The sequence below is a fragment of the Pleuronectes platessa genome, chromosome 14, assembly GCF_947347685.1.
Source record: "Pleuronectes platessa chromosome 14, fPlePla1.1, whole genome shotgun sequence".
NCBI lineage: Eukaryota > Metazoa > Chordata > Actinopteri > Pleuronectiformes > Pleuronectidae > Pleuronectes > Pleuronectes platessa.
Window position 1 is genome coordinate 6,612,838 of NC_070639.1, and position 11,678 is coordinate 6,624,515.

The following is an 11,678-nucleotide window of genomic DNA, read 5'->3' on the forward strand; positions in this document are numbered from 1 at the left end:
TAAATTCTATTTAACATTCTCACTTTGTTTTTAGTTCTTATTATTACTTCAAGGCTTGTAATTTTATATTAAATGGTCCGTGTGCCCTCGGCTGTTAACCAGCAAATATTTGCCATAAAACGTCTTTCTATATATTAAGTAAAAAATAGCAATTCCGGGGAATATATCTACTCTTTAGATGATGTTGCTTGTTTTATTTAAAGTATTTGTGTCTGTCCTGTTTGTTCGCTCACCTTCACCTGTCTCTCTTTCGTTCGTTTATTTGACGGGACCATTCAGCGGGAAACTGATAACTTAAGGGATTTGATTTGTCAACAAAGTGTCAATTATTCTAACTTTTATTCTTATTCTAACAGCCTATAAATGGAATAAACCACGCTTCTGTTGTTGTATTTTCCTTTATCATAGTCTTTTTGCCTGAGTTGTTATTTCTCTCTGTAAGATATTATCAGAAAAACATTTTGACATTGTGAATGTAAAATCATTTGATTTTTTTAGCGGATTTAGAATGAGTCATCGTTTGAATAGATTTGTCTAGATTGTACTGTTGAATTTAACCGATTAAAGCTGCACATTTGATTAGTTAACAACTAAACTGAATGGAAAAATATCCGGACAGACTGAAACTGTTTGACTGGAGTTTTATTTTTTTCCGACAGTTTTAGTAATTTAAAAATCAATTACTGATTTAAATCAAATTGAATTTACATCTTTCACTAATGTCCGTTATCCTCGCAAGCAATTGATTAAGGTGCGGATATTCAATTTTTCCCGCACAGACACAAAAGAGGAATCACTCACATGAACTGATTTGATTAACATTAAATGTTCTCATTTAAGAGAATTGACGAGCCGCGTGAATTAAGATAAACTTAGTGATGTTTTAATTATTTAAATCAGAATATGCGCCTGCACATAAATGTTTCATAGTGATTGGATTTTGGGAAAAGATCGATTTGAAAGCTTTTTCTTTCTTTTTTTCTTCCTTCCTTCCTTCCTTCCTTCCTTTCTTTCTTTCTTTCTTTTTTAAAATTAGCTTATTTCTTCTTCGTCAATCGCTACATGTTTTTAATTTGTTTCTACTTTCAAGAGCTCTATTCATACACCTGACGATTCTGGTAAATTCAAATAGAGTCTTATCTCATGGGAATGCAAGTTTAAATAATATAGTTAAATTCAGTAAAATGTATTTATGCAAATACACAGATTGAAAACACAGTTTCTGTTATAACTAAAGCACTCAGAGTGATATACTCTGAGCAATGCTGTTTTTTTTTTATTTATTGCACAATTAAGACGAACAAACGACTAAATGTTCCAAAAAGCTAAATCCCAAAAAGCTAAATGTTTGGTCTATATAAGTAAATTCAACCTGTTCCTATAATATGAAAACATTGCAAATTGGGAGAATCCCCTTTGAAGCATTTAACAAATTCTTTATAATCATGACCAGTGCCCTAATTCACAAGCATGTTAGTTTGTGTTCACAAACTCTCTCTTTGTGATTTCATTGTTTTCTAATCACCACACTTCTTCTGCTCCTCAGAGAATCAGCATCATGACTAGGTCTGTGCAGGAGGAGCAAGGGTCAGTGGAGACGGAGGAGCAGCAGGAGCTCCGCAGCCCAGAAGGAGGAGAGGAGGAGGAGGAGGAGGAGGATCACCTCAACCATCTGGACGAGGAAGACGATGATGACGATGAGGATGAAGAGGAGGAGGAGGAGGAGGAAGATGGTGAAAACAAACCCAAGAGGCGAGGGCCAAAGAGGAAGAAGATGACGAAGGCTCGAGTCCAGAGGTGAAGGAGACAGATTGTTTTTTTCTTCTTGTCGTTTTCAGAGCAAATATTCTTCATGTGAGCTTGATGAAATCCATTGTACAAACCTTCCTAATCACTATTATCTATATTTTAATACCAGCATCATAATGTGACTATAGCTTCATTTAGAACAACTCAAAAATAACTAGCTGGTGAACATTATGGAGCATCTAGCAGCTTAAAAAGCCAGATATTTCCTTCTGGAGTTGGTGGAGACCAAAAATAGAGCAAATATTGGACGAGAATTTATGCCAGAAACCTGAGTCGAATTAAATGAGCTTGTCTCTACAATGTTCAACATATCAATTTAAATGGTGATGCCATGTACACATCACCCATTAAGCGTTTTCATAGCGAACAACTTCAAGTATGAGCCACAATGCTTATGGTTTTTAACATCGTCTATAACATGTTTTAAAGACGTTAAAACTTAAAAGCTGCTTTAATGGTTATTATGGACAGAGAAGAATAAACTGAACCTGCACCAGGGATTGCTTTATGGACTTTAATGCCCTGTAATCTGTCTCTACTCCACCCTACCCTAAAGGAACTGCCCCGTCACTTGTGCTGGCCTTTTGGCTGTGCTGTTTAGCGAAATGCACAAATGCACTGCATCAAAATTTGTATGCTAATGTATCAACTGCTCGTGGTTATTTAGTTGCAAACGACAGTGTGCAGGCTTCCCACAGATGAAACTTGAATAAAGATTATCACTACTGGGATGTTACAGATATGCTAATTGACAAAAGGGCTAACAATGAATTCACTGTGTGTTTCTGCAGGTTCAAGGTCCGTCGGATGAAAGCTAACGCCCGGGAAAGGAATCGCATGCATGGGCTTAATGACGCTCTGGAGAGCCTGCGAAAAGTCGTCCCATGTTACTCCAAAACTCAGAAACTGTCCAAGATCGAGACGCTCCGCCTTGCCAAGAACTACATCTGGGCCCTGAGCGAGATCCTGCGCTCCGGGAAAGCGCCCGACCTCATGAGCTTTGTCCAGGCGCTCTGCAAAGGTCAGCATCAAATAAAAGCAACAGAAAATGTGTACATGAACGGAAATGACCATGTGGCCTCGAACCGGCGAAGTGACATTGAAATACCAGCTCACCCCACATTTCTGACAGTACCCTCTAGTTCCAATGTTGGGAAAATTAATATTAGTTATTGAAATTAGTGATGAAGTGTTAAATATATTGATCAGCATTGACTGAATATTCTCTTTCTGTTCTCAGGTCTCTCTCAGCCGACCACTAACCTAGTGGCGGGCTGCCTGCAGCTAAACCCTCGGACTTTCCTGCCGGAGCAGACACCAGACCTGCCGGCTCATCTTCCCCCAGCCGGCACAACTGCCTATCCTGGACACTACTCTTACCAGAGCCCAGGGCTGACAGCCGGCCTGCCCAGCCCACCCTATGGCACCATGGATCCCTCCCACATCTTCCACCAGGTTAAAGGTCAGCCGTATGGCCCCTTGGAGCCCTTCTTCGATGGGGTCCTGGTTTCGGACGGGCCGGCGTTTGACCCACCCCTCAGCCCACCACTCAGCATCAATGGAAACTTCTCCTCGTCCTTCAAGCATGAGGTCGTCGCGGCTGCCGACTACGACAAGAGTTTCTCCTTCAGCGTACACTATGGGGGGGGAGGAGCTGGGGGACACAATGCCATGTACGGTGGTGGGGGGAACAACCAGCGGTGTGGTGAACTGCAGGCGGACGGGCTGATGGGCTTTGAAGGACACTCGCACCACGAGCGGATGATGAACGCCCAGTTGAACGCCATCTTCCATGACTCCTGAGGAAGAGGAGGACAAAGGACTGAGATACTGATGTACAAAGAGACGGACAGACAGATCATTATATATCTTTCTTTCTGTCCTTTCTGTTCTTCTGCATCAGGCTCTTCAACTCGCTTTAGTCATGAGGATGGTGGTTCGGCGATGATATCACATTGTTGATGTAACCTTTGTAACGCTTCATACTGCGGAGATGCTCTCTGAATATCTCATTATTATCCATATTATCACATAAAAATAATCAATAAGCAATAAGCAATGATCTGGAAGAACCTATGCAATTTCGTTAAAACCTGAGCACAGCTCAGCTGATGATTCCAAATGTTGAAAGAATAAAGATTTCTCTATTTTTGGGTCAGTGTATCAGTGAGATGATGTTAGGCCAGTGTTGGGCCGGTTTCCAAGCCGGGAGCAGGCCGGAGTGTTCATGTTGTTCATGTGGTTTTACATTTATGCTTTTTATAACGTTCCTGTAGTGTTCTGTTAACATTTCATGTGACTCCTGTTCATATTTTATAAGATAGATGTTTATAAATGCCTTTTATTAAAAGGAATTTCAATGTGATTCATTTGGGAGACTGATTCATCAGCAACAACACAATAACAAAACAACAAAACATCAAAACAACAAACAACAAATAACAAATAACAAAAAACAAACAACAAACAACAAACATCAGAACATCAAAGCAACAAAACACCTCAGTTAAGTCCACAGTTCCCCAGTTCGATAATTAGTATACACTTGAGTTATGGATGTTACTTTAAGAGATTCGACTTTGGAAAAGCTTTATATAATGATATATCAATCAGCAGATTCTTTTTTTTCATCGAGATGGTAAGAATGGTTTTAACCAAACGTTTTAAAAACATTGTCAGTTAATTACCTTCAAATGCTGCCTCACACACAAAGGTTCTGTCCAGGCTATAGTTATTTTCAGTCCAGTTTGGTTGAGTTCACTTCAGTTAAATTAAACTTTAATAATAATATCTAAAATAAAATATTAAAATATTAAAACTGTAGAATATCAGTAAATAACAGGATGTATCTTCCGTGTCATATACATATAATATCTCCAGGTTTAGTTATGCCATAGTTAAGAAGCAGCTTTTATGTGCTTCAGACACTTTGCAGACCAAACTTGAATTTAAACTTGAATCTGTTGCTGCAGTCCGCTGATAAATTACCCAAACAACCAATGATTTGGTTATTGGATTGGTACATGTTTTTTTGGCACAGAAATGAATTTATAAATCAGATAATCCATCAATGGAAGATTTTCCACACTACTTTAGGTCCCTCTATTCATTTTAGATTCATCAGGATTTTAGACTGGTGGTCAGACAAAATGAATCTCAGGAATCATTGAGCTCTAGGTATTTTTGACAAGTTTTTTCAACGACTGAATGAAAAGGACAGAAAGTAATAGGCATATAAATAGAATAATAGTGTAATAATGTATAGTTGCTCCGGCATATCAGGAACCTACATGGATGCAGGATGTTCTTTTAATATAGTATTGCAATCACTTGCCATGAAAATACAACAAATATAACATAACTCAACATAAATGTGGTTAACTAGTCCAAGAAGATTAAGAACCAGCTCACAAACCTGCGTAAAACCTAAAAAAGGACAAGACTGAAAACGTAGAATGTTGAAGGTTTCTGTGTGATGACAATGCTCTAAAAGTGGATTTGATATCTCCTTACAGAGGAAACCTTGTTAACATGTTAACAGCATTATCACAGTGAGTGAAGGACAAAACCAGGATTACCATGTGTATGTGTTTGTGTGTGTGTGTGTGTGTGTGTGTGTGTGTGTGTGTGTGTGTGTGTGTGTGTGTGTGTGTGTGTGAAGGGCACAGATGTTCGTTCTGCAGGCAAGACTTTAATTTATGAAAATGATCTCGTTTATGCATGAGAGCCCCCCCCCCCCCCCCCCCCCCAGCCGTACATACTGCTGTCCTGCTGAGTGTGTGTGTGTGTGTGTGTGTGTGTGTGTGTGTGTGTGTGTGTAAGTCAACAGGGACAATATGGTGGCCATGTCCCACCATTTAGCCTCCCTGTTGAAGTGGAATAACAATGAGAGAAAAGTGCGAACGCAGCATAAAAATTATCAGAGGGGAAACTATTTCCACAATATATTTTAACATCTGTCAGATACAGGTATGTGGAGCAAAAATATCTAAGTACTTAGTGACTACAAATAAAAGCTGCTCTAAAGATAAATTACCAGACACCACACATTTATAGGTACATGTCAAAATTTGGAGGAAATTCAAAGGATCTTGCGGGAAATAGCTCTAATTTACTTTTTATTCATAGTTGGAGAAAATGAGGAACACAAGCAACATGAAAACATTCCTCATCACACTGAGAAAGCAGCTACAGTAGCAGAGGCGGTATTAGAGGTATTAATGGCATTATTGGCAGCAGCCTTTGTGATCAAGGTTTTGTGTTTCAGACTGTTGGCTGATCATAACACAGATTAAAGCAGCTTAAACTCATGCCATCTGTTAACAACATACACTTGCCGCGGTTGTGGCTCATAATATGGTATTTATACCACAGCCAGGAAACAACCTGCTCTCTGATTGGTTGGCGGGTATCTATTAAAATCATGTCCAGTATGATGGCAAATAACCATGACTACAGTATCAACAACTCTATTAGCACATTATACTTAATTAGGACTTACAGTGACAACAAGCAAGTGTGTGCACAATAACTCATGTACTCATGGACGGATTTATAATGATCTTGGTGGGAATGTTACGTGGGAGGGTATCTGCAGATGGTTAACTTTTTTAGCTGATCAGTTAAAGGTCAAGGTCAACAACAATATAGTCCATATTTTTCAAAAAAAATTCCAAGATATCTTCGCAAATAAAAAGGGTAGCGAGACAAAATTTGAAAAACTATGTAAGGCTAGAATGGAGAGTTGAAATTATAGGACCAGAGACCTAAAGCTTAGACAAGAAAGATAATGTATGATCAAATGGTATGAACCGACATCATCATGTTGCCACAATGAAGTTGAAAGTTTGATCAGTTCACTATTTTTACGTTTACGGCACTTTTGTTGGTATAAATCCTGAAGGCAGTATAATGCACATCAAAGTTCCCTGTTAGCAAGAGACTGATTGCATGAAAGAAGAAGATGTGGACTTTTGATGTGAGATGACCTGTTTTGTACCCACATGATATATAAGTCCAATGCTCAACTCTCTTTTAGCTCTGATTTGGTCTCCACCATCTCCTGAAGTTGATATCCTACTCTTTAGCTGCTAAATACTCCACCATATTCACCTGCTAGTTGCTAACATTGTCTGATGTTTGATAGTGTAAAGCTTTATCAAATTTTCACAGAAAATAGTTGCCTAAAAGATTGAACCATACTCAGCATAACCCATGAATAAAAACAAACAAAAATTGTAGATTTGGAGAGACAGTTCGAGTTGTTTGAACGAAGGATACAGTATTTTTTAAATCCAGCTTTTACATTGGTTTGGACTTTCAATGCCAAATTTTTAACGTTTTAAGATGTTAATGGTTTGACATATTATACAATGTGTTCTGTATTGTTTAAGATGTTTTCATTAATTGAATAGGCATTAATTAAATGTTTTGTGTGCTCACTGTTTACTCAGCAGAAAAGTTGCATGATGTTTGTAAGATTGGTTCAAATAGACAGCTATACAGCCAATATTAAAGCTCAGAGTTATTGTGATGTGAATTCTTAAATAATGACTTGAGGAGGAGGGGTGAGATTGAATAAATTTGTTCTACTTTTCACTCCTTTACGAATATGTAGAATAAATCATTTAATTGTTTAAAATAATGCGTTTTTCACTGAAAACCGTATTATTCTACTTATAACTGCTGAGAATATTTAAAAGGAAAAAAAGGAAATGAAATATGTTCAACATGAGGTTTGCTGGGTTTACTTCAAGTACATGTTCTGTTGTATCGTCAATGTAGTACTTTTACCATTAACATAATATTCACACAGGTTGGTATTAGTAGTTTTACTTTGAGTAGATGATCTGATTACCTCTGTCACCATATTTGATCGATTATCAATAATAAACCGATGGAAGGTTGACTCGAGGTGTGCGCGCCCCCGCATCTTAACGGGAACGCGCAGCTCGTCTACCGCATGCCCGAGCCGTCTCCATGGTCATGCTGATGCCGCGACGTCTCCATAGCGACCAGACCCCGGAAATAAACCCTAACCTGCCGAGGGGAGAGTTTGGTTTATTAGCCCACTGCTCCTTCAGCTGCCTCTTTGTTTACCTGAGGGGAGTTTGTTTGTTTGTTTGTTAATAATCATGTCGGAGCCCGAGGAGGAGCTGAGCCAACAGAGAGACAGCTCAAAGAAGAAGAAGAAGACAGACAAACGGAGCGGGAAGAAGAAGAAGAAGAAGCGGAGGGAGAGACGGGAAGAAGAGGAAGAGGAGCAGGAGGTGGGGGAAGAGGAGAAAAAGGAACACAGGTAAGTGAGGTTCTCCTCAGGTTCTCCAAGTTCTACACAGAACCACAGAGGAGGGTCATACAAGTTGTCAAGAGCGGCAGGAAACTACAAATACACGACTCCTTCAAAGTAAAAGCCCTGAAGTCAGAACCTGTAAGTGACAAGTATTTTCAGTGACTGAATGAAGGTGATAATAAGTAATCAGCAGACAAATAGAGTGATGGTGAAATAATGTGTAGTTGCTCTGGTATGCCAGGAACCAACATGGATGCAGGAAGTTGTTTTAACAAGTTTGTGTAAGATACTTTCAGAACCTTAACAAAATAACAGCAGTGTTTTATATAGGCAGGATGTTGTTACATTATACGACTGGTGTTTTAATAAGAGGGATCTTTTAATATCTTCTGACAGTTTATAGACAAAATAAATAATTGGTTATCTGAGAAAATAATGGGTTGTTGAATTTATAATGAAAATCAGTTGCTGCCATCATTTTTAGTATGACTTGCTTAATTGATAAATGTTTGTAAATGACCTCTGATTGGTGTGTGTGTTTGTGTGCGTCAGTGAATGTGTCGTGCTGCGTGGGATCTTCAGACTGGGGAAGAAGAGTCACGACGTTCTGCTCACCCGAACCAGACTGAGCTGGACCCCCATCACGCCTGAGACCCCCACAGGTCAGTAACCACAGCGACGGGTTGTCTTAGTGATCATCGCTAACAGGCAGACAGACTGTGGGTGTGTGGAGGCAGCTGGTGCTGTAATGGAGAAGTTCTCTCATGTTGAGACCACCTGAAACTTGACATCTGGATGCACACATCCACTGCAGGGGACAGTTTGCTCGCTCCTCATGGCTATTTATTAGAGGTAGGAAGGTTAAAAAAAACAAAAAAACACTGTTGATTCCCTGATGTGATTGTATCAGCATTTCCTTGTCAGACCTGCTGTGTTAAAGCAGCCAACACCATATGCACTACACATATAGAGAAAAGAGTAGATGTGGAACATTTAAACTCAATAAAGGGTCATCTGAGGCAGAAGAGATGAAAATATTGAGCAAGAAATGAAACAAGGATTATGATGATAGAAATGGTCAATTGATGAATTTATTCGTTGTGTCTGTATTTATTTATAGGGTTAGACCCTAACCCTAACCCTGACAAATTTGGTTTCAATCTAATAGCAAGTTACCTAACACTGGGCCAGCATCAACAATTTCAATACAGATATTAATACATTCAAATTGGTACTAAACACTGTTAATTTTTCTCTCAAGTTAGAGAGATAAATATATTATTTATGACATGAATGCATGATTAACTCTACCAATATAACATCCCTCAAGCAGTATCTCATACATGTTCACTTCCCACAGCTCCGATCATAGCAAACGTCAGCAGAAAGAATTTTCTCTGTGTAATTATAAAGCGTTTCAGAAGCTTGATTTCATGCTACATCCTCAATAAGCAAATACAAAATCACAAATGTTTGAAGATGCATAGATTTAATTTTTAATTTGTAATGGGGGTATGAAGAAGCTTTGTACAGTTTAGAACATACAGTGTGACAGATCTTGTAAATCTAAATAGTCTTCTGTTCAGTCATGTTGTGGTGATATTATTGTGCGGGTTTTGTGTTTTAGTTTTTTGGTTCAAATCCATTCAGACAGAACTAGTTAGTGAAGCAGGGTGAAGGTGTAAATACTGTGTGGTTGGAGGGGGCTTGATGGGAAACTCATCTCCACTACCTGTGATAGGCAACACTGTATGTGTGTGTGTGTGTGTGTGTGTGTGTGTGTGTGTGTGTGTGTGTGTGTGTCCGCGTGCCTCAATCTGTTATGTTGTATTTCATCCAAACTAATGTCATTAAGCCAGAATTGTGTGTGTGTGTGTGTTGGCTGTAGTATAGAGAGCAGTTGGTTTGGCCCGTGGGGGGTTATTAGAGTCTCTCAGTGTGAGGAGATTAACACACACTTGCACAGTCAGCCTGTCAGCATGCTGTGTGTGTGTGTTGATTATATATTTCTATATAAATGGATCAGCTGTTGTTGTTTATTTCTACACATGAAATTACCGTCTCACCCACTGGCCTGTTTGTCTGTGAGAGAGGCGAGACCTGAGCTGTCAGACAGACACAGTATTTTGTAGAACTATAATACTGAACCTCATTTATTATATAAATTATGGACAAAATATGATTTCAAAGTTGAACTCGTGGCCATTCCATAAGCTGCCAAGCATCTCTAGCTCCTTTGTGCTTTGCAATATGTAACATCATGTCTAATTAGACTGTATTCTGTCGTTCAGCAAATGTAACATCCAGTTTCACTACACACTCAAATAACCATCCTAGGTGTGGAACTGACACGCTCTTTTTTTCCTGCGGACATTGAAGGATCTCAGGAATATTTATTACCAGTGAAAAGTGTGAAGGAACGATAACTGATCAGTTTAAAGCCAATACACGATCACTGTCAGCAGGCGGATGCAGTGTTTCAGCCCCAGTGTGTGTGTGTGTGTGTGTGTGTGTGTGTGTGTGTGTGTGTGTGTGTGTGTGTGTGTGTGTGTGTGTTTGTGTGTGTGTGTGTAAAATCAAACTATCCATAAATCCCACAATCATCCACATGGCCTGGTCACCATGAGACTTGACTGCCACTGTGTGTGATGTGTTTGTGTACTTGTACTTCTATACCTGTGAAGACCAGTAATAGCAATATATCTTACGTAGTGTTGATATTATTTTGGTCCTCACTACGTTAGTTAGCTGTTTGATGGTTAAAGCTTAGGTTTGAAGCTACAGGGTAGTATTGGGGTTAGGCATTTAGTAATGATGGGAAGGTTTAGGCAAAGGGACTGGTGATTAATTATGATGTATTATGAATAATTGTCTTGACACACGTATGTTGGTGTGTGTGTTTGCAAGTGTAGGCACAGTGGGTTGGAGAGGGCTTGATGGGAAACACATCTCCTATACCTTTGATAGGCAACACTGTGTGTGTGTGTGTGTGTGTGTGTGTGTGTCTGTGTGTGTCTGTGTGTGTGTCTGTGTGTGTCTGTGTCTGATCATGCAGCAGCTCTGTAGGTTCTGTCCACTTGGATGAGAGTCATTCTCAATGAGCTTGATGTAACATTTCACATTTCTCTCTCTCTCTTAGCTCAAGATTTTTGGATTAAAGTCACATTTATTTTTTGGGATCTCTTCTGTCACACATGTTTTCATCACACAAACTCTTATAAACCCACTGTACACTGCCCACTCAGAAACAACAGAGAGATATTAGCATCGAAAATAGAACAAGTAGCTACTAGAGATGTCTTTCTCCGGATCATAATGTGGCTGTTGTTCAGCATAATAACATAATAACCAACAGCTTCTGTTGCATCTTTGAACCTATGTTTTTAATGTTTTACATATTTGATGCAACAGGAAATTACACTATTAAAAAGCTCAAAAAACAATCAATAGTAAATCAGGTGACTGTTTTACATCAAGGGTGATAGGTGTATATTTGTGGTCTGTTTAAGAAAAAGTTTGCTCTGTAATGTCATTCATTTTTTTTTTTTTGTCTGTCCTCGTGGCTTCACTTAATCAG

The 11,678-nt window shown here is 39.1% G+C and overlaps 2 protein-coding genes across 2 annotated transcripts in view; both read left to right on the top strand.

The window, feature by feature from the left end:
* Positions 1-1,307: 1,307 nt before the first annotated feature.
* neurod1 (neuronal differentiation 1) lies at positions 1,308-4,103 on the top strand. Its single transcript, XM_053440608.1, has 3 exons — positions 1,308-1,797; positions 2,601-2,830; positions 3,050-4,103. Exons 1-3 carry the CDS (start codon positions 1,559-1,561, stop codon positions 3,610-3,612), a joined length of 1,032 nt encoding a protein of 343 aa, XP_053296583.1. The 5' UTR covers positions 1,308-1,558; the 3' UTR covers positions 3,613-4,103.
* Positions 4,104-7,793: 3,690 nt separating this feature from the next.
* cerkl (ceramide kinase-like) overlaps positions 7,794-11,678 on the top strand; it is a 26,371-nt gene continuing 22,486 nt past the window's right edge. The window contains exons 1-2 of the mRNA XM_053439447.1: positions 7,794-8,107; positions 8,654-8,763. Of these exons, the coding sequence (XP_053295422.1) occupies positions 7,944-8,107; positions 8,654-8,763 (274 nt within the window). The 5' untranslated portion in view covers positions 7,794-7,943. The remainder of the gene's footprint in view (positions 8,108-8,653; positions 8,764-11,678) is intronic.